We start from the raw sequence: 27,652 nt of genomic DNA on the forward strand, positions 1-27,652 counted from the left end.
GAAAATCACTATCCAAAATGGTTAATTGCTAATCTATGACCGTCAAACTCTAAGCTAACAAAGAGGGAAGACTCTTCAGTGTGAAACAGAAAGAGTATTATACCCAAACAGAAATACAGCATTTATTTCAAAATGAGTTGATGCCCTAAAAACAGAAATACATAATTTATTTCAAAATGGGACTCGAGCACCTAGGACCACTCCTATCTACTTTAAGATACACATTTCCTAGCTATAGTAAAAAAATCACTTGTTTCTCACAATGTACAATCAAAATTTACAATTACATGTGAAAGAATATACAATTAATGTGGGTGCAGATGTAAATAGTGGTTAGGTGTGTTACAGGTCAACATTTTATTAGGCAAAATAAATGAGGATGGCTGTGCATCACCAGCATTAGTAGCCTGGCATAGACTTTAGCTGCAGGACTGAGTAATCTACAAAGCAGCCTGTGGAATGAAAGCCCTCATGGGAACACCATACCTAAAGATGGACACTAAAATCCCTTATGCATCAGAAACTGCAGTTCTTTTAGAGTTCTAATTGCACTAAAGACTTCCTGCCGCCTTTCCAGATATTATATTTCTGCTGCCTTGGGGAATACAAAACACCCTCTTATGCCACATGATTGAAGGTAATAGCACTGTTGCCAGGCTGGCTAGAAGCAGTAACTGCAGCAGCCTGGCTGTGGGAATTGGACACTGCACAGTCTACAAATCAGCCTCTGACAAGGGAGAGCCCAGGTGACTGGGATCACAACGTCTTGTTGAAGCCAACGGCTGTGGGGGAAGAAATGAAGTGAATTGATCCTCTTCATTTCAGAATGGACATTTTCACCAAGATACCAAATTTCCACCGGAGTCTATGTTAACTAGATAGGATGGTAACTAACGTAAATAACTTTCTCAGAGATCTGCATTTAGAATCAATCATTTTTCTTGTGCGATATCCAATAGTTATATACACAGCTATGCTGCCTACATGGGGGTGTCGGCAGAGATACACAGCGTTCAGGTCTACAACCCGGAGGGCGACCTCACGGTAAGTTTCAAGCATGAGTTATGGATTGGCTCACCCATCAATGACCACCACTTTTTGGAAAGAGAAGGAACACAACAAATAAACAACCCCGCTCACCCGCACCCACCCCACCCACCCTCTCTCCGCTTCATTTCCAGCACGTGCGTGCAGGACCTATCATCTAACCACTGGAACACTGGGGCATTACCTAATATTCCTATCTTCGGATGACCCTGGAGGTTCCAGTGGTGTGAGCTGGAGAATTTGCAAATATTTAGGACAAGTCACTTCCCTCATATCCTTGGTGAGTATCTGCAAGTAAGTGGCCCACAACTTCACAAACTCGTTGCCTTTCCCTTCTACACTGAGCGAAAGGCGCTCCATGGCCAAAAGCTGCCAAAGACGATGTATCCAGTTGATTGACTCAGGTAGTGTCGATGACCCCCATTGTGCTAAAATAACCTGTCGTGCAGCAAGCAGCGCCATCGTGATTTGTCTGCCTCTCAACTATTTGAATGGGAAGGATTTAGGATGGGAGAGACCCAGCAGTGTATATTCTGGGGCTCGCGGCAATGTAAACTGAAATGCAGAGTCAATGTCGTCAAAAACCACTTTCCAGTAACGCACCAAATTCAGGCAGTGCCAGAGTACATTAATTAGGGTGCCCGTTGAGCCACACCCCCGCCTGCTGTATGCAGTGTGATGTGCTCTATATAGTATATGGTCCCACTCCTTGGACGATAAGGGCCTCCCCAATTCAGTCTCCCACCACACTTGCACCTTTGTACGGTGCCCCTTCGTGCGTATAGTAATCATAGCATATAGTTCAGATATGAGTCTACAATCATCTTTTTTGCACACCAGCGATTTTCCAAACAGAGTCAGCGGCCGGGACATTTGGGCAAAATTAGCGGATTGTGTAACCCAGTGTGCAACTTTTCTGTAGTGGAATGCATCAGTAGCCGTTAAGTCATAGTCTTTATGCAATTGGGAAAAAGGGGATTAAACCTTCGGTGTCAAAAAGGGAGCCCACTCTCTTGCCCCCCTCTTCCCTCCAACGATGAAATACTGGAGACGCTTGCCTCGGTGGGAAGTCGGGGTTGTCCACAATGGGAGACATGGATGAGGGAATGTGGTCCAGCCTTTCGGCACTGCAGGCTGGTCCCTAACCTTGAGCGTTGGCGAGGTAACAAGTGACGAGTATAGTCCCCATGCTCTATGTTTGCGTGGGAGCCACAGTTCTCACCATACATTCATTCCCGCTACTGATTGATCCATAAAATTCCAATTTTTACTGGGTATGGGGCATGTTCCATTCAACAAGGTAGCGCAGGCATACCGCTTGGTAGTAAGCGCCCACCAGCGGGAAGCCTAACCCTCCCTGTGTTTTCGTGGAAGTAATATGTGGTAGTGAGAGACAAGGCTTCTTACCCGCCCATACAAACTTAGTAAGAAGCGATTGCAGTTTCTTGATTGTGCCCGGTGGCGGAGACAATGGCAACATTTGGAAGATGTAAATGATGTGTGGGAGCACCGTCATTTTCACCGCCGCTATTCTCCCGTACCATGCCAGTTTGAGGCGCGACCAGGCATCCAGAGCCTTGGTCGTTTGGTCCAATAATAAAGTGTAATTGAGAGATACCGTTTTATCAATGGTCGAGGTTAGCCTTAGGCCTAGATAGGTAATGTCTGTGGGCGCCCAGTGGAAAGCAAAATCCTGCTGTAAGTCCAGAATCTTACTCGTAGGGACCGAGATGTTGAGAATCTGTGACTTTGCAAAATTGAATTTGAACCCTGCAACATTCCCAAAGGCGGTAAGTTCGCTGGTCAGAGACTGCAGAGTTAGCCCGGTTGGGTAAGTGAAAGGATCACGTCATCGGCGTACATGCTAATTTTCCGCACATCAGACCCAAATTTTAGACCGACTATGTCAGGATTTGACCGAATCCGCTGGGCGAACGGCTCCATATAGAGCACAAATAAAAGCGGGGATAGGGGACAGCCCTGGCGCGATCCCGGAGCGACAGTGAAAAGGGTTGACCTGCATCCATTAACCCACACTGAGGCTTTAGGGGCAGCGTATAGGCACATCCACTGGATAAAGTTGTTTCTGAAGCATACTTACTTACGCAGCGAACAAATATCCCCAGTCAACGCGGTCGAAGGCCTTCTCCGCGACTATAGAAAGCAAGAAGGCCTGCGTTTGCGAACGACGCATGAGGTCGATGAGGTGCAACAGTCTCTTAGAGTTGTCTCCCCCCTGCCTAGTAGGTATAAAACCCGACTGGTCCAGATCTACTATGTCAGTCATGAGGGGGCTAGGGCGCAAAGCAAAAATGCCCACGAACAACTTTGCATCGATGTTAAGAAGTGAAATGGGTCGGTATGACCCACAATCCCTGGCAACTTTCCAGGGTTTCAAGATAACAGAAGTCGATGCTTCCGACATTGTAGGCGTTACTTCCCCCGTGTCAAGGAAAGAGTTAAAAAGGGAGCCAGCTCCGCACAAAATGTTTTGTAAAAAACGGCCGGGAAGCCATCCGGGCCCGGTGTTTTACCTATTTTTAACCTTGAGATGGCTGATATCACTCCTCTGAATCCAGGTTATCGGCTGTATGTCTGGGTATGGGAGATATATCACAGGAGCCCAGATATGCATCAAGGTCTTGTAAGGGGGCGTCTCTATCTGCATAGAGGAGTCAATAAAAACTGCAGAAGGATTCAACAACACGGTCATCCGCGGAGTGTTCCGTCCCAGCTTGATCCCGCACAGATTGAATTACAGACATCTGCGTCTTTGCCTGTAGCCTGTGTGCTAGCACATTTATCACCGCTAAGGTCAAATTTGTGTCGCAACCGAAGAAGAGCGTGTTCTGCCCTGTCTAGATCCAGGTGTTTCAGCATTCGCCACCGGTTTTCTAGTTTCGGGCACACCCTCCGGGGCACCTTTACGTTTGTGGACCGCCTCCAGTTCTCCCACCTCTCTTTCTAACTCCACACGCTTCTCCCTGCGCAGGGCCGAGTATGATGCCGCAACCGTGATGAACTCTCCCTGTGTTACCAACTTCAGAGCCTCCCACACTGCCGCAAGAGGTGTAGACCCCTGATCATTATCATGAAAGTATTGTATTATAGTATCTCGTATCCACTTGAATACTTCTTCAGAATGGAGGAGGGATTCTTGAAGTCTCCAATTCGGGGGGCTGAGCGCAAGCACCGCGCCAGCAAAAGAACTGAGATGAGGGCATGATCCGAGAGAGAGCGGGGAGTGATCTCTGCTGGGTGTAAGCTAGCCATAAGAGATTGGGAGGCTAAAAAGTGATCAAGTCGTGCGTACGTTTTGTGCGCTGCAGAGAAATATGTATAGTCGCGCTCGTTTGGATGTTGTGTTTGCCACACATCGCACAGCTCACAGTCCTCCAGCCACTTTCTCCCAGATGGTGAGAGCGCTCCTGTTTGGTGTGACCTCTGTCCCAATCTGTCTAGTTCCGGATCCATTACCAAGATTAAGTCACCCTCAACCAAAATCGCAGCATCAGGGGAAGCAAGCACCTCGGTCAGAGCAGAGCGCAGAAAAGGTTCTTGGCGTTCGTTAGGTGCATATAAGGACCCTAGTGTAAGGTGAGTATCACCCCATTGTACCCTGACGGCCAGTAGCCTGCCTTTAACTTCTGCAATTTCTGAGACAACTTTACAATGGGATTGTGCACTGAACAGAATCGCTACTCCATTCCTTTTGGACTGCCCGGAGGACCAGAATTGCTGTGGGAATCGTTTATCACGCAAGCGCTTGGTGTCTTTAGCAAGAAGGTGGGTCTCTTGGAGTAAGCAGACATCACTGTTGTTGTTTTCCAGGAGGGAGAGTACCGCTGAGCGTTTCACTGGATTGTTCAGCCCTCGGACATTCAAACTAATTACTTTCAAATCTTTACCCATTGTGATGCTGGGGGGAATGTGGAGCCCAGCATGCGCAAAAAGCTAAGCAGTACTAATGCTGCAAGGGCCGGTCTGCGGAGCCTAATGGCCTGCCAATCCCATCTAAGAACTGATGCGGAGACCCAAAACAAACCCAAACAAATCCCATCCCCAAACAATAAGAAACAACTAAGCAATCAGAAGGAAAGGGGTAATCTAGGAAACATGACAAAAGTTTGTCTCAGTTGTTAAAGTCCAGGGTGTCTTGGCAAGTAAATAGTCAGATCAACAGTACTCTCTTACCACTCCAGCACCAGGGGAAAGGCGACCTCTCCTCACGATTGGTCTTTTCCGTCCCTCCGGCGCACATTGTTGAACCCAGTTGGATGCCACTAGTCAGGAAGATTAAGGGGATTCCGGGCACTCTGTAACCTGTGACAGTGAGGAAAGAACCACTCCCCTTTCTAATTTGCTTGTAGCCAGGTCAGGTTTTGAGCTTGATGGTGGTTCCCCAACCTGCTGCCATTCGGGGGCACAACGTCGTCTTCTAATAGTTGGCTTGTCGTCCCCTTCCGTGGATGGGGCTCTCTCGAGACCCAATATATCAAACGCTTTGTCCAAGGAACTAATCTGAAGGAGATTGCCTTGGTATTTGAAGATTAAACTAAATCTGTGGCCCCAGGAGTAAGGAATGTTCTTTTCTCTGGGATGGTTGGTTACAGGCTTGAACTCTCTGTGCTTAACAAGCGTAGAGGCCACCAGGTCCTTGAAGAGTGCCGGGTGGTGCCCGCAGGACTGCATGGTGTGTTGATTGCGGGCCCTCCGGAGGATGCGTTCTTTTAACTGAAAGTCATGTACACAGACAAGAATATCTGGAGTGGGAGCTTCAGCGCCACGCGGGAGACCCATCCGGTGGGCCCGGTCCATTTGGATATCCAAACACTTTTCATCCCTACAAAGGTCGTGTTCCTCCAGGGTCGCCACCCTTTCACCGATGCTATCTACGTCGCGTCTAACCTCCCTCAGGTCAGCAGTTAGTTGAGAGCGCAGCTCTTGAACGTCTACTTTGATAGCCGAGAAGAGTTCGACCATGAAAGCTTTGGTCGCTGGGGAGTCATCTCCTTCCATGTGGCTTGCCTTTGGTTCGATCTGTGGGTTCGAGTGACCCACTGATTTCTGGAGGAGTTCTTTCAGCGACTTCTCTCTCCTAGCCCAGGCCGATGTCATGATGAGTCTGCAGGACCACCGCACTTCTCGATGTCGCCCACCACTCTGGTCTGTAGGGGCGGGACAGTTCACCAGGCCTCCGACAGGGTCTCCTAGCCCGCTGCTAGGGGTGATTCTTTGTGGCCAGATCACCACTCTGGTGCAACAACTAGCGCCAACTATCTTCTCGCGTTGTGGGCTAAAGCTGGTGGAAGCACCATTCTGAGCGAAGGTAGGCCGGAGATCACCACCCACGTCTGTGCTGTCCGCCGGACCACGGACCGACCAGCGCCATCACTTGTCCGTCATTCTCTGCAGACCCGGTCTGTTAGGGGAGGATTCAATTAGGGGCCCTCGATGAGGCCTCTCTTGGCAAGGGGGCACACCAACGCTCTGCTCTTGCTGTCGCACTTCCTTCCCCCAAGGGGGACACTGGCTGGGGTGGGGGTACCGTAACTGAGCCCTTGACCACCCGCCGAAATGACCAGAATCACTGCGGGCTGCTCTGAGGGACACACTGCCCTCGGTGCGATGAGCAGGAGCTGAAGGCGACAGCAAGCGCCAGAGTGCGCTATCCGTGGACCGGGATCAGCCCTCCCAAGCGGCGCCACACACACCTGTCACCCGCTCCTCACCTCCGGTCTTCTCCAGTGTTGCGCGGCCTCCCAGGTGGGGATTCCATTGTCACACAGGTTACAGGCTGCATCTCTTTACATAGTGCACCCCAAACCTCCGGCAGTCAAGCAGTCCTCTGTGCAGGGGAGTATCCCCCGCTTCAAGCGGCAGACTCAGTCCGTAGTCAGGCCCGCAAGGGCCTGCCTAATCACTAAACACTTCTGAGGGACACTTTGGGTGCAACACTGCAGTCACTGTAGCTCACAGGGGGCGGGTGCAGCTGCAATCTGCCGCATCTGCCGTCCGCCGATCTGCGGACCGGGACCAGCCCCACCAGGCTACACCACGCGTACCAGGCCCTCTGCTCCTCACCTCAAGTCGTCTCAGGTACCGCTGAAGGATCCGGCTGCTACAACAGGGCTCCACCACCGCCCGTGGCTCCCCGATGTTCGTCCCGTATATCAGGGCGGAGGCGGCGAGCGAGAGCGGGCCTGCAATTCGTCAGGCCCACTCGCCTCTGATCCGCATGCCCAGCCAGCCGCTAGACCAGGCAGCAACGAAGGAGCTCAAAATGGCGCTGGTCCCAGCTCTGTAGTCACTGCGGCAGCGCCCGCCTCCACGCCGCTTCACTTCTCCAGGCCCCCGTGAAGGGGAGTGCCCTGATGCAGCGCGTCTCCGCTTTCCACCTTTACTCAGCTCTCCTAACTGCCGCTGCCGGAGCCCCGACGGGGCCGCGGACCAGCCTGTGCCCGCTAGGCCGCAACCAGACAGCAGGGCCGGCTCTAGGCTCACGGAGGCCCTGAGCAGGGAGTGTAGGCAGGGGGCCCGAGGCCGCCAAATCCCTGCCAGGGGCCGCCACGCAAATATGTATCTAAGGATATATATTGGCGTAGTGGCCCCTGGGGTTTGGCTGCCCTGTGCAGGTGCACAGCTTGCACATGCCTTAGGCCGGCCCTGCACACAGTGGGCTAAAAGTCTCTAAAAAGCAAGTAGCGGCCAGAAAGAAGCGAGCCACCGCCGCAGAGTGATTTGCTTGGGGCCCTCCGCCGGTGGGGCTCACAGATGGGCTCCAAATTGGGTGATGTAGCAAGGCTAAAGTGTGGCGGCGCCGGAGGGACAGGAATCCAAGTCCTATCTCGCCACCATCTTGGCCCCGCCCCCAGAGATCTGCATTTAGACATTAGAAAGAACACTTGTTAAGTTACCAATCCCTTAATCATAAGCAAGCAGTTGGTCTCTTGTCATTATTTGTGAGTGGTGACAGTGAACATATCAGTCATCCATTTTTATATTTCTATACATTTATACTTTTATATAATAATTATATATATAACGTTTTCTAAATATCCCACCTCATTAGCCAAAAATAATATTTGACTTCATTTTAGTATTTGATAGTAATTTAGGGGCGCATGCATCAAAGGAAATTGCATTCGCAAATGGTGCGAATCGCAAAATTCGGCCGTTTGCGAATGCATTTTCCATTTTTGGGATGCATTAACATGTTTGTAATTTTCGCAATTTAAGAAATTGCAAAATTGCGATTTCTTAAATTGCGATTGCATTTAAGGAATCTCAAATTGAGATTCCTTAAATGCAATGCATCAAACTTTTAAAATTTGCGAATTCGCAAATAAGGGGAGCAAATTACCATGAAGTTGACCTTCATGGTAATTTGCGAAAACTTTGAAAAATGCACTAAAGTGCATTTTTCAAGGTTCCATTTTACACACACACATGCCCTTGGGGCATGTGAGTGTGTAAAATGTACTTCTAAGCATATTTCAGGGGTGCAACAGGGTGTTCTTTGGACACCCCTGCACCCTTGAAATTGCATTCTTAATTTGCAAATTTCTAATGGTGAATTGCAAATTAAGAATGTCTTTTCATTCATTCCTATGGACCTCTAGGCCCATAGGAATGGATGGAGAGGTATTCCTTAATTGCGATTCTCAATTAGAGAATCGCAATTAAGGAATTTTAAGAAAGCGCTATTTTTTTTAGCAATTTCTTTATGCATTGCAGTTTCCAATTCCTTAATTGCGATTCCTTACTTTTCGCAATTAAGGAATCGCAAAATGCAATATTGATGCATGTGCCAGTTAGATCTGATTCATTCACACCTTTCATAAAGTACTTTGTGCTTTGTATTAAAGGGGCTACCATTTACTTGACAAAAATGACCGTAATGAACAATCAATTGTCCACAAATTTGGTATTAACTTTTTTCTTCTGAGAGGTTAAAAATCATTCCAAGATAAATGTCACTGACCAATTGAGATTGCGTAGGAGATATTTCATAGTCTACTTTACTTCAAGGGTAGGAATTGAGCATTCAGTGTGATTTTCCTAAGACATATTTCAGATGCCAAATATTTTCTGTTCTGTTCATGCAACAAGGCATAAGACACATTAATTATATGAGCCTGGGGATGTGACTCCACTCTGGTGCAACACGGTTTTCAGTTGGATTCATTATCCTCTCAGACGATCCTCCTCTTCCCAATAATTACGCAGTGAGGGCAGCCCTGCCCTCGACATGCCCATACCACATAGTATTTTTTTATGTCCATTTAATGGACCAAAACTCCTCCCTCCTCCTGTTTCATTTCCTGTCACTTTGATGGTTAAGGTACTGCATATTGTATTTTTAGGTTGAGTCTAGGCAGCGCACAAGTGCTGTCTGGAAGGACTGCTGTAATCACTGTACAGAGTGAAATGCCACCTGCTGCTTGTCATTGGTTCACTCCTGCTTTTCTCTTTTTTCCAGGCTCCATATTGGTTGGTGCTCCTGGTATATCATTTCTGTTTTATGCCGAGGTGCACCGGTCAACTACAGTTTAGTTACGCAGTAGGTGGCTATTTGGTCCTTTAGGGACTACTTGTTTTAATTCCTTCTAATCATTCACTATGTTTCCCACTTCACGGGCTGCCACGCGCATATCTTTTATATAGAACGGTACATTTTTAGCATGTTTTAGCATGGCGCCCGTTTTCATGTTTGCAACATAGGTGATGCACTTTATATTTCAGCACGGTGCCCGCTTTTGTGTTTACCATCCCAATAGCTCTGTCTCGCAAACACAAGACCTATTGCATTGGAAATGCTTGTTTAAAAGATACGGTTGGTGCGGATGTTGTGAAGAGCATTGTTTTAATGTGAGTTTCTACTGACTGAGCTCTTGTTCGTGCCCATTACCATGCGACATGCTGATGTCTTGGACTCATTGACGAGTACTGTGCCCTGCTTGCCACCTGCACGTCCAGTCCAGAGTCTTCTAGTGGGGCTCTGGGGCTTTTCGCGACACGCTTACACGCATATCAGGAAATGCATTACTGGTTTCTATGCACCCAAGTCTTGTTCTGTGAGAGACTTGGTTGCTGGGCAACCAGTGTACAAAGGTGTGCTCTTAGCACACTTATTTCCTGTGTCTTTGGCCATTTTGATTGCTATCATGGTCGCTGCAATGGGCGTTGGTGGCAAGTGTACTCAAAAGGTTCACCATAGTGAAGAAGTAGAACGGGAGGATCTCCTTCAGATTTCAAAAGCCCAACCCCAGCAGATGATTGATCAGGCTGTAGAGGCAAGACGTGCCAGAATTGGCTTTGATGAGGAGGTGAACACTTCTCCAAAGGGAATATACATAAGGGGAGAATTTTCAAGACATGCTGGTTCACTTTAGGGAGGATTGGGTTTTGATCAGAAGTCTTTCTCTGATGATGAATTGTATGCAAAATACTGTGGTTGTTTCTCCTGATGATTTGCCACTCCATGACGTTATTAAGAACATTGTTCTCACAGAGTGAAAATACATTGATAAACAGAATTTTCCCAGTTTACTGAATAAGCGTTACCTTCTCGATGGATTTGAGATTACTTATACATCAGTCCTAAAGTTAATTCTATCCTCACTTCCATGGTGTCTGGTTCTTCCTTGTCTTCCGAAGAGGCCACGCCGTCAGACCCAGTGGAAAGAAAAGTGAAGGGGCCTTAAAGTGTTCCTAACCAGCAGCTAGTTTTGGTCTCAGGGCTAGAACGTATGTTGCTTAAGCTTCACAGGTTCTGCTAGAAAACTTTGAAAAGTAGTACGATGTTATCCAAGAAAGGGAGGATCCAACGGTGATGCCTGTTCATATGGAGATACGGTAGCAGTTTCTGTCGTCTGTCACCTTCAACAATTTGTGACTTCCGCGTCTTCTGCTGGGGCTTCCGTGGCTGGACGTCATGCTATGTGGCTCAAACCCTGGAAGCTGGAGGTGAGTCAGAAATGAAGGTGCCATTTCTGGGTCCCAAGCTTTTTGGCGATGAGTTGAATGATTTGGTGCAAGGTTCTGCCGATCAGAAGATTCTCCAGCCTTTCAAGCTCAATCCTTGGTAGAAGTATTGTTTTACATAAGCAGTCATTTCAAGCACAGGATGCCAAACATCCCTTTTGTGGCCGGTCCAGAGGCCAGTGGGCCATGTTTGGTAATAACAAATCCCGACCACATACCCAGTCTGGTCACCCACTTTCTAGCCTACCTTCCAGTGGGAACCAAATGGAAAATTACTATACGGCAGCAGGGCCTCATTGACTGTTTCCCGAGCAGTGGATGTGTTTTACGTTGGACCACTGGGTTTTATCCATTGTTTTGAAGGGGTACAGGATTCCTCTTTGCCATCATCCTCCTCTGATGTTTTTTGCTACACCAATATAAAGAAATGTAGACAAAAGAGTTACTCTCCTAGAAGGAGTGGAAACATTACTTCTTAAGGAGGCTGTGGTCATAGTCCCCCCCAGGCCAGGAGGATCTCAGTCTAAGTTCCATTCTGTTTTTAGTCCAGAAGGGGGATGGTTCATTCTGGACTGTTCTGAACCTAAGATTACTGAATAAGTTTGTACAGTTGGACTCTTTCAGGATGATCTCTCTTCAGGGAATCCTCCCCCTGATTCACCAGGGCAATTACTTAGCAATGCTCGACCTGGAACGTGCCTATTTCCCCATCCCTATTTATTCCCTCAGCCAGCAGTTTCTTCGGTTCTCAGTACAAGCGAAGTCCTTCCAGTTTAAGGTTTTGCCATTTGGTCTGCCAACAGTGCCCTTTTTCTGCATATTAAAGGATTTTCTTTATTCCCTTATATCGATGATTGGCTAATTTGTGGTTCTTCTTTCCTGAAGGATCAGGTGGCGGTGTCTACGACAACGCCTTTTTTGCAGTCTTTGGGTTTTAAGATCCATTTTGGCAAGTCCCATCTGAGGCCTTCCCGACAGAGAGTTAATTGACGCTTTTTTTCGATATGCTGCAGACAAAGCTATTTCTTCCTGCAGACAGGATTTGTGTTCTTCGGTCCTCTGTTTGGACAGTGATGACTCCATCTACTGCTCCATCCCATTTCTGGTTTTGGGTTCAGGGGTTGTAGCAGCAACCACGGCTTTGGGGCCTTGGGCTCGGTTTCATTTAAAATCCCTTGTAAATTATTTATTGGCCCATTAGAGCTAGGAATCTGGTCAGTACAGCTATCCAGTCCACTCCTCCCTGTGGATGGTGAAGGCCCTGGAATGGCGGCTGAATTCTGCAAACTTGGCTCATGGGGTTCCTTTTCAGTTACCTGGGGAAATTGGATGCTCATGGTCCTTGGTGGACAGTTGCCATTCTTACAATAGGAGAGAATTGGTTGCAGTGTGGCAGGCAGTCTGATTCTTTCAGCTCCTCTTTCAGGGTCATTGTCCAATGGTTTGCCGGGACAATCAGGTGGCTTGATGCTACCTCAATTGCCAGGGAGGGACCATATCTCTTCAGTTGAATGTTCTGGGGTCTCTGATATTTGCATGGGTGGAAACCCATCTTTTGTCTTTTCCTGCAGTCTACATCCAAGGGGAGCTCAACTGCCATGCAGATTGTTTAGGTCTCCTATCTGACAAGGGATCTTTTCTACCAGATTTGTCTCACTTGGGCTCCCCATGGTTGGAACCATTTGGCAGCTGCTCCAATGCAATGCAGCCAAGCTTTTGTTCAGAGCAGAGCAACCAGGGGGCTTGGGCAGTGAATGCCTTGTCCCTTCTGTGGTCAGAGGGCCTGCTTTATTCATTTCCTCTGATTCCCCTCCTTCCAATGGTGCTTCGGGAGATTAAGGAGGAAAGTGATTCTGATTTCTGCTTTTTAACCTCATTGCCACTGGTTTGCATTGTTTCTGTAGTTTTCTAGAAACTAGTGTTTCAGATTTCTGTTGAGTCCGTCACTTCTGCAATTTCCTCTCTTCTCCTTCACTCAGCTCCGCATTCTGCAATTGATGTCATTGTTCTTGAGTGGGAATCCTTAGAGATGCTTGACTGTTCCCGTGGGGAGGCTGCTGATATCCAGACTTCTAGGAAACCCTCTACTATTTCTTCATATTGTAAGACCTGGGGTTCTTTTCATAAATGGGCTTCTATTCAGGATAATGATCCAGTGGGTGGAGATCGTTTTCATATCCTTGATTTTTTCTGGGAAAAGCACCTCAATAATTTAGCTCCTTCCACCTTGGCCGCTCAATGGTCCACTTTTAGAGCTTTTAGGCTTCCTACTGGAGAGCTGGATGAATTTTTACCTTTGGTTACTTGTTGCTTGAAGAGGTTTTGGCTTAAACGGCCTTCTCTTGATTCCTCTACTCCTGCCTGGGAACTAACTACTGTGTTGCATGGGTTGCAACTTGCTTAATTTGAGGCTTTGGAAACCCTCTCTCAGGTGTGGTGATCAGCCATTTAGTTTTTTTTGCTGTCTATTACTTCCACTCATCGGTTAGGGGAACTTGAGGCATTACCTTATCTAAGGAATTTTCCAGATAGAGTTGTTCTTCTTCCTGATCCAGGGTTTCTTCCTAAAGTCAGCTCTAGATTTCTTTTGCAGGAAGAGTTGATTTTTTCTGTTTTTGAAGAGGGTGGTTCCAGTGCGGTTCCATCTTCCCTTGAATTCTATCTCGCTGGGTATGACATGCTATATGTTAGGCTTGATCAAGAGTTATCAGATCTCTTGATCTGATAACTCCTTCTTCTGTCCAGGGAATATCCACTAGCTCGATTATGACATCCTGAGTGGAGGTAATGGTGATGTATCTATCTAGGAAAATTGTAGGGCTGCTACCTGGTCCTCCTTTGATACATTTGGGAAGCACTATTGATTGGATATGGATGATGCCATGGCCAGTAATTTTGGTGATTTGTTTTTGGCCACTGCTGTGCAATAATTTGTTTTCCATTATGAATACATTTGTGTCCGTACAAACCTTATTATGCCTCTGACTTGTGATTTCCTCACTGTGTAATGACTAGGATGAGGAGGACTGGAAAACAGCATTTACAACGCTGTCATTATATCGCACTACTTTTACAACGACTGAGTTGTTAGGTAGTTGGTACGCATTACATTTACATCGCAAGTCATTACAACGACTTGCACTAGGGGGCGCTGAGGTACTGGAAATGAATTCCAACACCTTCCCTACTGTTGCGCAAACTGAAGTGGGAATAGTAATTAATACTATTCCTAAGTCCATCGTGCCCCCTAGTGCAAGTCATTGTACTGAAGATTAAAGTAAAGACATTACCCAATATGGTGTATAGCAAGTAATCGATTAATATACTTATGAATTTAATGCTCAATTATTAATTCGTAACATGCTTGCTTTAAGTCGAGGTTATGGTATACATAAGGTAACCATGCCTGTTGACATTATTTGTGAGTGGTGAGAGTGAAATATCAGTGATTCATTTTAAAATTTTGTACAATTTTATTTTTATATAATTATTATATTTATAATACCTAAATACCCCACCTCATTAACTAAAACGAATATCTGGATTTATTATAGTATTTGATAGTAATTTCGAACTGATTCATTCACGCCTTTCATACAGTGCTCTGACCTTTGTATTGCAGGAGCTTCATTTACTTGACAAGAATGACCTTATTGTAAGATCAACTGTTCAGAAAGTCGGTGTTTAACTTTTGTTTTTTGCAAACATAGACAATAAATCAAGTAAATCTAATATTTAACTCTCCCCCTTTTGTGATTTGTCGTGTTTGTTTATTCCTCAGAGACGACGAAATGCCTTGCCAATGCAGAACCGTCCCCCAAGGCTCAGCTTATATGCAGCAAGATTGGAGGCGTTGAGACCTGCTTCTTATCATGCCCTTCAAATTCACTCTTTGTACCTGGTTGGTGTTAGTCTATTGGCTATTTCCCTATCGTATAAGTGATAGTCCTGTTTTTATACTCTCTCATTTCTCATAAAGCAATGCTGGGTGATCTTTGCTGGTGCCGTTTATATATATATATATTGCACCTCCGCTGAGCAGCCTCTGAAAGCACAACATAACTGAGTTATGCCAATCTCCTGCCTTGAACATGTCGGCAGAGGGTACTGTGGCTGCCACTGTGTGAAACGTCATCGGCATCCTCCCCCACTTACGACCCCCCCACACGCCCTTTCCTTAGCGCTGTTTTGGGTAGTTTTGCAGCTTTTTAGGGACAGAGTAAAATGATATGCCCACAAGTATGCCTTCCTGTCTGGGTAGTGGATGGGACATTAGGCCAGCTAATTTCCGATCCTGGCTTCTTTTCTGCTTTTTATTAAATCATCTTGACACCCCTTACTTTTAAATACATTATGCAATCCCAACGTTAGAAACACTTGTGGCCATGGTTTTTCAGAACGGATTTCAGGATGTATTGATAAGGCTACGCAGTTCATAGTAGTAGCTTTATTTTGGGTAAGCTTCACAATTACTCTCTGAGCAACTGAATCTCATCTCCAAACAAGCCACGACGAAAACAAGTGTGCACAGTTTGCACATTGGAGAACACGCAAAAATAAACCTAAAATGACAGGCTAATTTAGGTTGGGGGCATACCTTCAACCTAATGAGTTTGCAAGAAGATGAAGTCAGGATGTTGTGGTCAGTGATTGCATTGAAGTTATTGTGGATGAACATTTTTGAAGGGTGGTGAGAAAGGTGTGTTTAACTGGTGACCCCATTTATGATTATATGACATTTTGACTTCTGAGTGGTTAAAAATGATTCCAAGATAAATGCCACTGACCAAATGAGGTTTTGTGGGAGGTATTTAGTAATCTGCTTCACTTCAAGGGTTTAAATTGAGCATTCAGTGTGATTTTCGTAAGATATTTTAGATGCCAGCCTTTTTCTGTCCGTGCAACAAGGCATAAGAAGCATTAATTGTGTGAGTCTTGGGATGTGACTCCACCCTGATGCAACACGGTGTTCAGTTGTGTTAATTCCCCAAGGTGGTGTATAGCAAGTGATCCATTAGTATACTTATGAATTTAGTGCTGAATTATGAATTTGTAGCATGTTTGCTTCAGGTGGAAGTGTATGGTAAACAGAAGGTAACTATGCCTGTTGACTCCATCCACGTTCTGATCATAAGCATGTAGTTTGTTGTGCGCAGTGATGAAGGCATTTTTATTTTTGCTCAGTTGTCATTTATTTTTATAGGAGTCGCAACTCTCTCTTTTTTTTCAAGTATTTATTTGTGAATTCAAATAGAAGTATGAGCGAAAGCGCAGGTACAAGATATATTGCACCCAACTGTACTCGGAGAAATAAATGTCACATCGAAAGCACGTCAGCAACATAAAGGGGTCCTGAGGTATCCATACAGCGACAAGCAAGGAGAACAAAAAATAAAGATATGAATGCAATTACATCTGCAATTGTGGTTGACATTGCAATAGTCCTAAAGAAACTCGTAGATCAATGTTGCGCAGCAATGACCCATGAAACCTTCAGTGGTGCCGTAGACTAGAAGCAGGCAAATAATGAAAATCGCTAGTATAACAAGCATTGGCATAGCCAATAGGTCTCGCCTTTTAGACCTTATAAGTGTTTAGCCATGCAGTATATTATCCTGGGATGATTCAATATGGCACAAATGTTTTTTTTGCGTGTGGGGAGGGAGCGGGTGTACGGAGTTCAGTTTGAAATTTGTTTATAAATAATTTCACGTTTTCCAAAGCACATATTATCTGTCTAAGAGCTTACATACCAACACCTTACTAGTGTTTTTTTGTTTGCATTATTTGGTCAAATTTGGAAATCCGTGCGATTTTCCATACTTGTCTCAGAAGAGATGTTTTTTCTAAGCTAGGTTTTTGTTGAACTGCGCCAGTCTCTATTTTTGTTTTTAGATTAAGCAACATTAAAAAAACTGCAATAAAACTTAAAACATATATGTACTTTTAAAGTTTGTTTTTGTTCCCAATCAATAAAGTCAATATATTGTTGTGAGGAACACAATAAAAGACTGGCAGTGATTCAAACCGTCGCGCCCAATGTATCCAATTTTTTTTTGGGGGGGGCTGGCTTTAGTTTTTTAATTGTAATAGTTTTTTTTTTTTTTTTTTTTAAACGTAAGAGATTTATTCGGAGGTTCAAATAATACAAGGTTATAAGCCTACAACCCTGAGGCCGGCTGCTCCACCATGGTAATACGTCTCATATGGAAGTTACACAGCTATTCAGCCGACAACCCGAGGTCCGGCAGCAAATCAGGCAGAATGATCATACAGATGTAATGGCTTACAACTTATCTCCATCGTTTATCTCACTTTTTATATTTTTAACAAAACATAACATAACTTTCGACTCTGTAGAATGACAATTTGTACGTGATGGTATTTTCAATACACCTGTTCTTAACAAAGGTCCGTCTAGTTCTCTCCCCCTTCCCACTCTCTATCGGGGATAACTTCAGTTTCCCGGCTGTGTCTGGCTCAGGTGCTGGTCCATTGGTGGGATCGTGGAGTAAGTCTCCGGTTGCTATCCCACCCCCCTACCCTTCTTCGTCTTCCGAACTATCCTCCTCGTCCTCCGACAGGGGTTCACACAGATCACCTCGATATTGATTCCAGGGTGTCCAGATCTTATTCCACTTGCGTGGGTTAGCTCTCAGTTTATAAACCGCACTCTCAGTCACCATCATCGTGTCCATATTTCTGCACCATAGGGCCAGTGTCGGGGTTTCCACCGCCCCCCATTTCTGCGCTATGTCCCTCTTGGCTACCATTAGGCCTATAGTAACCCATTGTTGGTCGTGTCGTGTAAGGTCCGTAGGGCCCCATATATGTAAAAGGCATGTGCGGGGGTCGGGTAGGAGCGTCTTTCCCAGTGCCTGAGAGATGGTGCGGAAAATCTGACGCCGGTATGAGGTAATAATCGAGCAGTCCCATAATGTGTGTTTAAAGGAACCCTCCTCATTACAACCCCTTAAACAGAACGGGTGTTCAGCCCTATGTAATCTATGCAATAGTGTTCTAGTGAAGTAGACCCTATGCAGGACCTTAAGCTGCACTAATCGGAATCTAGACGAAATGCCCGCCTCCCTTGGGGATGCCAGAGCCATATTCCATTCCAATTCACTCATGTCTCCTAATTCTCCCACCCAGGTCTCCCTCAGTTTAACTAGGGGGTCCGGCAGATTATTCAGGAGTTTACGATATGTCAGTGAGGTGGCGTGTGTTTGTAGAAAGTCAGTGAGCAAGCGATCTTCTAGTGGAGATGACTCTGCGATCTGGGTTCTGGTTGGTATCGCCGCTTGCAGCGCATGCCTAATCTGGAAATATCTGTACGTTTCGGTTGAACTCAGGTTGTAGGTCTGCTGAAGGTGTGTGAATGGCACCACTCCATCATTCGACCACAGGTCCCCCACCGTTGAAAGGCCTATAATATCCCATTGGGTGAAGCCTTTGGTACGTCGCAAGTGGCCCAGCGCCCTGGTGTCCCACAGAGGTGTCATTTTTGTTATAACTCCCTCCCATTGGAGCCTCTTCTGCGCCCTGTGCCACAGCGTGACCGTATGTTTGGTCGGCCCTATCAGTTTCCCCAGTAGTCCCTTGTGGTATAGTGCAGCCAGTAGGCTGTGTGTGCCTAGCTGTATTCTGTCTGCCCGGTAGGCCGGGTCGTCTTGCGGTGCATGCAGCCAGTGGTTGACAACCTTAAGTTGTGACGCCCAGTAATATAATTGTATGTTGGGCAACGCTATCCCTCCTTCGTACCAACTCCTGTTGAGTTTCAGATGAGCTATGCGTGCCGGGCGCTGCCCCCATAGCAAGCTATTCACCACCGCCGCAATGCTCCGCAGATACCGCGGAGGCACCAAACTCGGTGTATTCTCAAGTACGTATAAAGTCTGGGCAGGGCCATCATCTTATATAAAGCTGCCCTCCCCAGTAGTGTCAGAGGGAGGGTCATCCAGTGACCTACATCCTTTCTCAACCTGGTTAGGGGTGGCATCAGGTTCCTGTCGTAAAAATCTGTAGCGTTACGGGTGATGTGTATTCCCAAATATTTAAATGAGGCGTCTGCTATCTCTAATTGGCACTCGCTCGGGAGGACCGGTGGGGGTCCCCGCAGCTCGAAGAGCACTGATTTTGCCCAGTTGATCCTTTAGCCTGATGCCCGTCCGTGTTCCTCGCACAGTGTGAGGAGTTCCGGGATGCCCTCTTCCGGGTCTGACATATAAATCAACATGTCGTCAGCGTAGAGGGACACTCTATCCTCCCAGTCGTCCCTCCATCCTCCATCTGATTCCTTTGAGCAGCGGGGTGGTTCTAAGGATCGTGGCTAAGGGCTCCAGGACTATGGCGAATAGCAACGGGGAAAGCGGGCAGCCCTGTCTCGTCCCTCTATGCAATAAGATCGCACAAGAGATATGCCCGTTCGCCGCTACCCGCGCCACCGGTGCATTGTATAGCAGTTTGATCCAGGCGATGAAATTGGGACCAAATCCCATATGGGCTAGCACCGCAAAAAGATATCTCCACTCCACCATATCAAACGCCATTCTGGCGTCAAGAGAGAGTATGGCCGCCGGTTCCGTAAGCGAGGGCGCCCACGCCATCACTCCATGAACCCTCCGGAGGTTCAATGCCGTGCTTCTATGGGGCATAAAGCCCGATTGGTCCGGGTGGATCAGCTGAGCAAGGTGGGGTTGTAGTCGAGTGGCTAACAGTTTTGCCAATATTTTGGCCTCAGCATTAATAAGCGAGATGGGCCGGTAAGACCCACAGTCAGTGGTCGGTTTGCCTGGCTTCGGAATCGCCACGACGGTCGCCAGCCGCTGGTCAAGGGGCAGGATTCCTCGATCAGGACTATCCACATACATGGCTAGCAGCGGCGGACTCAAAGTGTCAGCCATTGATTTGTACCATTCGATAGGTATTCCGTTAGGGCCCAGTGCCCTCCCGGAATGTATCATATTGATAGCCGCTTGCACCTCCTCCACCGTGAGGGCTGCGTCGAGGTCGTCAACTGCGTCTTGCGACAGAGTAGGCGTCGGTACCCCAACGAGCGCCGCCACCGCTACCTCGGTCGTGACTTCGAAGTCAGGGGTGTAAACCCCTTGAAAGTGATCCGCCAACGTCTCTACAATAGCCGCTGGGCTCGTGTGTATTCACCCGTTCCCATCCACTATCTGTAGTATGTTCCTATTTCCACTCTCCTTTTTTGCTAACCAGGCTAGGAGTTTATTTGCTTTATCCCCTACATCGTATATTTTATGCGTGGTCGCCGCCAAGGACTCCATAGCGCGCTGTTTCAGATGATTGTTATGTAGTTGTTGGCAGAGTTGAAGGGAGTGTAGCGTTTCCGACGTGGGGTCTGCCATATGTGCCTTGTTCGCATCGGCTAGGTCGAGGTCCAACTGTAGGAGTTCCCTCCCCTTTTCTCGTTTGTGTCCCGCTATCGTGGAAATGGCCTGTCCCCGCAGAACCGCCTTGTACGCTTCCCACAGGACCGTGGGGGACTCTACCGATGCCTGATTCTCCGCAAAGTAGTACAGTGTAGTCTTTTTCAACTCCTTTCTCACCTCCGGTATCTCAAGATACCCTGGGCGTATTGATAGAGCGCGCGAGGTCACCCAGCCAATGATTCCGCCGTTTCCGGCTTCAGGGCCCATATACTTTCAATTCACACTATTCATTGGCCAGGCGACTTCACGGGCTGCTACCAATTGTGTGTGTTCCCTACTGTTATTACTCAGTGTACCCGACTTACCATCCACCAACACGGGTACCTATGACATCAATGAATCAGGGGCCTAGCTGTAAAAGGAAAGGCAGCAAGATGCAATTTCAAATGACATTCAAATATTGTTTAAATGACCACGGACAACTGGAAGTTTTAAAATGTTTATCTAAAGTTCATTATCATCAAGCATGAAATACACGAGTATGAGGCAATCAATAACCAAGATAATGTAAATTATATAGCTATAGAGAACTAACGACAGGGTAACCATTCAAAATGCAATATGGAATGCAAATGGGAAAATACTAAATTCTCAGAAATGTTTAAGCATGGACAGACTATGCATGGGTTACTATAGGAGGGCCTATAAAGAGTAACACGCTAAACTTAAAGTAAAGGGACCTTTAAACAGTCTAGGTAATGAGGTTCTAGACCATATCAGGAAATGACAAACTGCAATGCAAAATATAATTTCTAACAGATGAGATGACATGAGAACGCGTTTGCGAGATAATTGCAAATGACTTTCAATGGTTTGCGGAAAGCATGGAAAATAACATATGCCAAGGTGTCACTTTATTTTAGCAAAAGGTAGAAATATAGAAAGGTGCAAGTTTAAAGAACTTAGAGCAGTATTTACCTAGACTGGTGTGGAAACCAAACCCTGGCCACGGGTCAGTTTAAGGACAGGAAACCCTCAAGGAAGGATACCCCTCAAAGGACAGCAGGTGCAGAATGGACACCCCGGACAGGACAGGATATCCTCAGATTAGGAATCAGGACAGGACCTCAGGACAGGACAGCAAACCCTCAGGACAGGACCGCTCAGGACAGGACCGCACCCGCAGTTTGGAAGCAACGCCTGCGCTCCACCCTCTCTGCAGCTATCGATCAAGACCCCGATTGGGTCAGCGAACTCCCAGCAAAGTGCTTCGCCAGCACTTTAAGGTTCAGTAGAACCTTAGTCTATGGTCAATTTAGGACAGAGTGCTCCGCAGCTCTCTGTATCTTCAGTCACCTATTGAGTACGATGGGTCAGTGACAGGTCAGCTAAACCAGACAAGTCGGACAAATCCCTAGGTAAACCCAGGGTAGATATACTCTTTTGGGACGGTGTACCACCCCCCAATGTTGCAAAGTGTCAGAATTCCTCAATTTGGATTGGTCCTAAAGTAGGATTTGGGTAACACACCAATCAGAACACGCTAATTCGAGCCTATATTAGCATACTTGGGTACCGCCTAGAGAGATTGGGGTTCTCATGAGAACTGTGCAGAAAGACAATGGCAATTTTACAATGTATCATATGAGGAGCAACATTCGCCGTTCTCGTAGCGCAGAGGTGGCTTTCCCAGGCGCATCTTGACTGTGGCTGCCAGCTGGCTGAGTTCCACTGTTCAAAGTGGCCACCTTTCAGTATTCTCTGGTCATGCGCAGAAGAGACCGTCAATATGGCTCCCAATCAGTTTGGACCCCCATTCCCCGCGGTACATGAAAAGTAAGCGAGAACAAATTAATACACAGAAATAACGTTATAAAATCACATTCACAGGGTTGTACCTTCAACTTATCATTATAACATATACTTATGCAGTCTAAATGTTAGCTACATGGAAACAGGCACAAGAGCAGTGTCACGAGCAGTACCACATGATGGGCACAGCTATGTATTACGCATGCGCATAATTTTCCCTCCAACTCTGCAGACGCGTCAGGACACGTGAGTGTGGCTGACGCATGCGCAGTAACTAAAATACAAGCGGCGGCCATATTAAAGGACACGGATTAAATGCATTAGAAATACACATAGGCAAGCTTCGGGAACTTTGCCTAAACAAAAATAAACGTTAGTAGAACATACATTTGTTACCTTATTACACATAAACGAGGTTCTTGACTTCGGCAAGCCGCAAAATATGCGAAGCTTTGCTTCATCAGTATCTGGTACAACCGTCTACGTGCCCTTTCCGCACATGATAGAGTTAATGTTAGTGGTGAGTGGTCTGAAATTCCCCTGGGTTTGATTTGTACCTCGTCAATGGTAAAGAGGCCACCGACTAAGGTAAGGAAGTAATCAATGCGGGACATACTGTTATGTGTCGCTGAATAATAAGTGTACTGCTGCTCAGTGGGGTGCAGCCTTTGCCATATGTCTACCAGTCCTTGTGCTTCCAGGAAATCGCTAAAGCGTGAGGGACCCGGGGTGTGTGTCCTAACCGGGAACCTATCTCGTGTGTTGTGCACAACCGCGTTGAAGTCCCCCCCAATGATTAGGTCTCCCTCCGGGAGCTCCAAGAGGAACTTCCCCAGAGCAGGAAATGCTATGGCATGCAGCGCTGGAGGAATGTAGACTGAAACCAAGGTCAAAGGTTTACCCTCCCACTGCCCGTGCGCAGCCGCGAATCGGCCTTGATCGTCTGTTTTGGTGTTCAGGAGCAGAAATGGGGATGACCTACGCAGCAATATACCTGCCCCACGTGAACCAGACGTGAACTCGGAGTGCACTATCATTTGGTATCCCCTTCTATTTAATGCCTTACTCGCGGTGCCCACCAAATGTGTCTCCTGGAGTAGCACCAGGGACGGGTTCAATCTCCTAATGCCCTGCATGACTAGTCCCCGTTTGATCTTGTCCCCAAGGCCCCTTACATTCCAGGACATGAGGTGTAGTGGTGCCACTGGTGTCGTCTGAGGTCCGCCCTGCGGGGTCTCAAGTGGGGGTTCCTGTGTCATGGGTGGTACGTGGTAAGGGCTCTATGGGTGTCATGGGGGAGTATCCGCGTGACCATCCCAGTGTCAATATCAGTAGGTGTTCAACACTCACAGCATGTGTCCTTCTATATCGAGTCAAAACATAACCAAACAATACCCCCTGTCCGGAGGTGCAAACTAGAACAACCACCCCCTCCCAAACTCCCCCCCTCCCTGCCCTCTTGCTACACGGACCTACAACCGCCCGCCTCCCCAACTTAGCAGAGTGCTTTACCCTCCCCACAGAAGAAATACTTGCTCGTTGAGGCGAGGAACACCCCATAGTTGGCGGCCTCTCAGTACGCTCTCCGGAGGCCCTCCGCCCAGTGTCCTGTGGCAGCCTCCCAGGCAGCTAACAATAAGAATAGTAATCCATCTTCCGCCGGGTGATCAGTGTTCCGAGGTAGCCTCGTCCTCCAAACCATCTCCCAACGAGGACTGCTCCTTATCCCCACGGTCTGGGGTCAGTGAACCTTCGCGATCCTCTGCACTTCTGCGTCCCTGCGTCCTGTTCGATCGGCGCGGCCGTGTGGCAGGACGCCATCCGTCTAGCCATTCTCTGGCGAGTTCAGGTGTGTCAAAAAACCAGGTCTTATTTTCTGCCACTACTCGCAACCTGGCCGGAAAGAGCATCGAATACGGCAGTTCTCGTGTTCTCAACTCTTTTTTGATCTCTAGGAACGTCCGCCTGCGCCTGGCGACGTCTGCCGTGTAGTCCGGGAAGAAGGCCAGTGTCGCATTTTGTAACCGGACCGGAGGAGACTTTCTTGCAGCCTGGAGGATGACATCCCTATCACGAAAGTTAAAAAGGCGCGCTATAATGGGTCTCGGGGCCACACCTTGTTTAGGCCGTCCGCCCGGCACTCTATGTGCCCTCTCTACGGAGAAGAAGGCGGAGAGACCTTTAGGTTGCAGTTTAGTCTTAATTAAGTCCTCCACAAAAAGATCCGTCGCTCCCGTACCCTCCGATTCCGGAACGCCAAGAATCCTGATGTTATTCCGCCTGGAGCGCCCTTCTTGGTCATCAAGCTTTTCCTTCAGTGATTTGTTCTCTGCCATCACATGTTCCATCGCAGTTTGTAGTTCCGAGACGTCCTCCACCAGCGATTTAGTGACCACTTCAAGCGAGCCCAACTTCTCTGACATCTTGTGGAGATCTGCCCGCAGGAGAGTGATCTCGGTGGAGATTGAGCCCACCGTAGTTTGCACTTGAGACAAAGCTCGCATGACATCGTCCAGCGTCGCCTTCTTCCCTCCTGGGCCGTCTGTTGATTTACCGCTGGGTGGCCGCCCCTCCGGCGGGGAGGAAGCGCCTTTATCGTATGCAAATTTTTCCAGGCGCGCCTGTGCCGCGCCGCCTTTGGTGCTTCGACCCGCCATCCTGGCGCCTAGTGGGGTGAACTGCGGTGTCCGATACGTCTGAGGCTATCAACCCCCCCCCCGTGGCTTCCGACAGTGAGGGTACGGGGGGCCTGGGTCGGGTGTCGGTTGACTGGTCGTCTCGGGCTATCCACGGCGGTGTTATCAATCGCCCCTGTATGCCGCAGACTCTGGAAGCAGCAGTGAGTCCAGGCCGTTGCTAGGCCGCCAGTGCGAAAAGATTCTGTTCCACCGGGGGTCGGAGCCACCCCGGCAGACCGCAGACGCCGGCACTCCACCCGCGAAGGTCTTCCGTGCGGGCCCAGTCGGTGTGAGCACTGTGGTCCTGCCCGTCACAGGTGTCTCTCCCTCTGACCCCCCTCAGCCGAGGGCCGGGGGCGCTCCCAGCGACCCCCCCCGCCGGGCCGAGTAATGCACCGGAGTTCGTCTTCCGAACGATGCAGGCGTGTCCTGCCGCTGTGCCTCACCCACAATGTGTCCGCGCCGCTTGTGCTCTCTCGCTCGTGGATTCCGTCATGGGCCCCTATGCGGAGCGATGTCGCTCAAGATGGTGATGCGGGCCGGTCGCCGTGAATGCGTTGGTGTTCCACCTACCGCGGTCCTTCGTTCACGACCCCTCCGGTAGCCTGGTCGTAGTTATCAAGTTGCCCAGCACACTCCCTGCATTATAGTCCGAGCCCCTTGGCTTGTCTCCCTGCGCTCGGGCACTTCCGGTCGGGCCGCCCCAGGCTGCTGGCACTTCCGGCCGGGTCTGTCTGAAACCGCAGTCCCCGGCCTTCCCCTTCTTCGTAGGCCGCTCAGATAGTCGGCGGTAACTCAGTCACTCAGCGTTCGAATGGAGCCGGAAACACTGCCGGTGATGCCGCCCGGTCCCGGGCGTCGGGACCCTCCGTCAGAGGTCTGTAAAGTGTCGGATGCGAGCACGGATTTATGGAGAGGCCGCTCTAACCACGGAGCTCGTCCTCTAGGCTGCCGCCATGATCGGCTGCAGGCCACGCCCCCAATGTATCCAATTTTGATAAAAACAAATAAAAATGAAAGCTATAATTGCACATATACATTGGCCAAACCTGTAACAGACACGGTGAACAGAGGCAATGACAGAAGTGGCTGACCCACTGCCCTGTACTGTAGTGTAGGTCATGATGCGTGGAGTTAAACTATGAATCACACCTGGACTAGTGGCCGAGAAGGGTTAGCCAATAGCTAATCTATGTATATGCATATGTATGTTTTTTTGGTGGGGTGAGGGGGCATGAGACTGGGAAATTCCTATTGGGATCTATAGGTCAGTCCTAAAAAGCTAACGGTTGGAGGTGACTGACTACTACTCTGCTCAATGCTGACTATAAGCATAACCACAATGTGAGTGAAACTTTCAACAAAACATTGGCTAAAGGGGACTGCCTCAACCCCCTTGTCTATGTACGGCTTTGTTTTTGGTGTTGTTTTTCTTTATTACAAAAGATAAATACAGACCCAATAACTGATTAAGTGTGTGGAACTTGTGGACAGTGGAACTTCTCAAAAGGCCATCTGGTCACAAAGAGGTGCGTTTCTGACCTGGATGCACACACTCACTCACACAGCCTGTACATTTACACATACCCACTGAAAGTGGGCAGGCACACACATAGTGCACAGGACAACTTATCAGCCATGCTGTTCCACTTCCCGTGTGATACCTTCTTCCTCTCCTGACCGTTTACCAAACAGTTGGAACATCTAGGTCTACGTATATAATGGAAAGCCTAAACTACCAACTATGAGTGCCAGCATGCTGAGTTCTGTTGGGAAAAATATCGGGACTAGATGTCACACGTTAAGGGCACACTTGACAACTCTGAAGAGAGCACAAAGACCGCTGACGCACTCACACACATAATAACATGGTTAACAGGTCACCACTCCTTTCCTCCCTGCGATATGACACAGACATTAGCCCACACAGCCATCACATCAAGATGCCCACAAGTAAGCATTCATAGGAGCATAATCCACCATCTACAAAAAAAACTGAACACCCCAATACTGACATGGTACAGCTTGTGCATATTGTTTACCTCCCGGAAACACTAGTCTGAATTCAATTATCAACAAGTACTCTCTAAACGACACTTGGGTTTAGAAGACTTAAAGATGACAAAATGACAATGGAAGTGGAGCCACATAAGGATCATTACCTGCACTGGGAAAGGCCGGTACACGGTACAGCTCCGGAACAGTGTCGCCGCCTAGTCCGAAACAAGCCCAACCCACTTCTAGAACCAGAAAACAAGCGCCAGTACTAGTAAAAGAAGTCCAAAACAAACCAAGCCCCCAAATAAATAGTAAGGCTTCACTGGCTGGACGAGAAACAAAAAATTCTCCTGAACGCAGCATTGCTAAAATACGTTTAGCGTGTTTTAAAACCATAACTAATAATTATTGGTTAAGAAATAGTAGACAAACAGTAAACAATGTTAAAAATAGAAATGTAAAATGTGTGCCTTAAGAACTTAAAGTGATTCAGAAAAGGGGGTGGTGATGAACAGAGTGCCTGAATTAAGCAGACCACTCTTACCCAGTCCAAAGATCAGGGCTTGATCCATCACCGTTTTTTAGCTCACTGCACCATCCCAGCTCAGAACTTGGCTATATGCAAATTAGTCTGTTCCTGTCCCAGTGCATGATGGGAACAGGGCAAACCAAACTACCAAGCCAATTCTTGTACTGGGAAGGAAACAAGCTTCCGGGGACCGGTTTCTGCCATTT

At 47.7% G+C, this 27,652-nt stretch overlaps 1 protein-coding gene across 4 annotated transcripts in view; it reads left to right on the forward strand.

Moving 5' to 3' along the window:
- The window catches only part of SCUBE1 (signal peptide, CUB domain and EGF like domain containing 1), a 2,199,864-nt gene that overhangs the window by 1,397,629 nt on the left and 774,583 nt on the right, over positions 1–27,652 (forward strand). For all 4 annotated transcript variants that reach the window (XM_078673869.1, XM_078673871.1, XM_078673868.1 and 1 more), the window contains one exon: positions 14,816–14,935. In XM_078673869.1, the coding sequence (XP_078529995.1) occupies positions 14,816–14,935 (120 nt within the window). The remainder of the gene's footprint in view (positions 1–14,815; positions 14,936–27,652) is intronic.

Source organism: Lissotriton helveticus, chromosome 1_1 (genome assembly GCF_964261635.1).
Source record: "Lissotriton helveticus chromosome 1_1, aLisHel1.1, whole genome shotgun sequence".
NCBI lineage: Eukaryota > Metazoa > Chordata > Amphibia > Caudata > Salamandridae > Lissotriton > Lissotriton helveticus.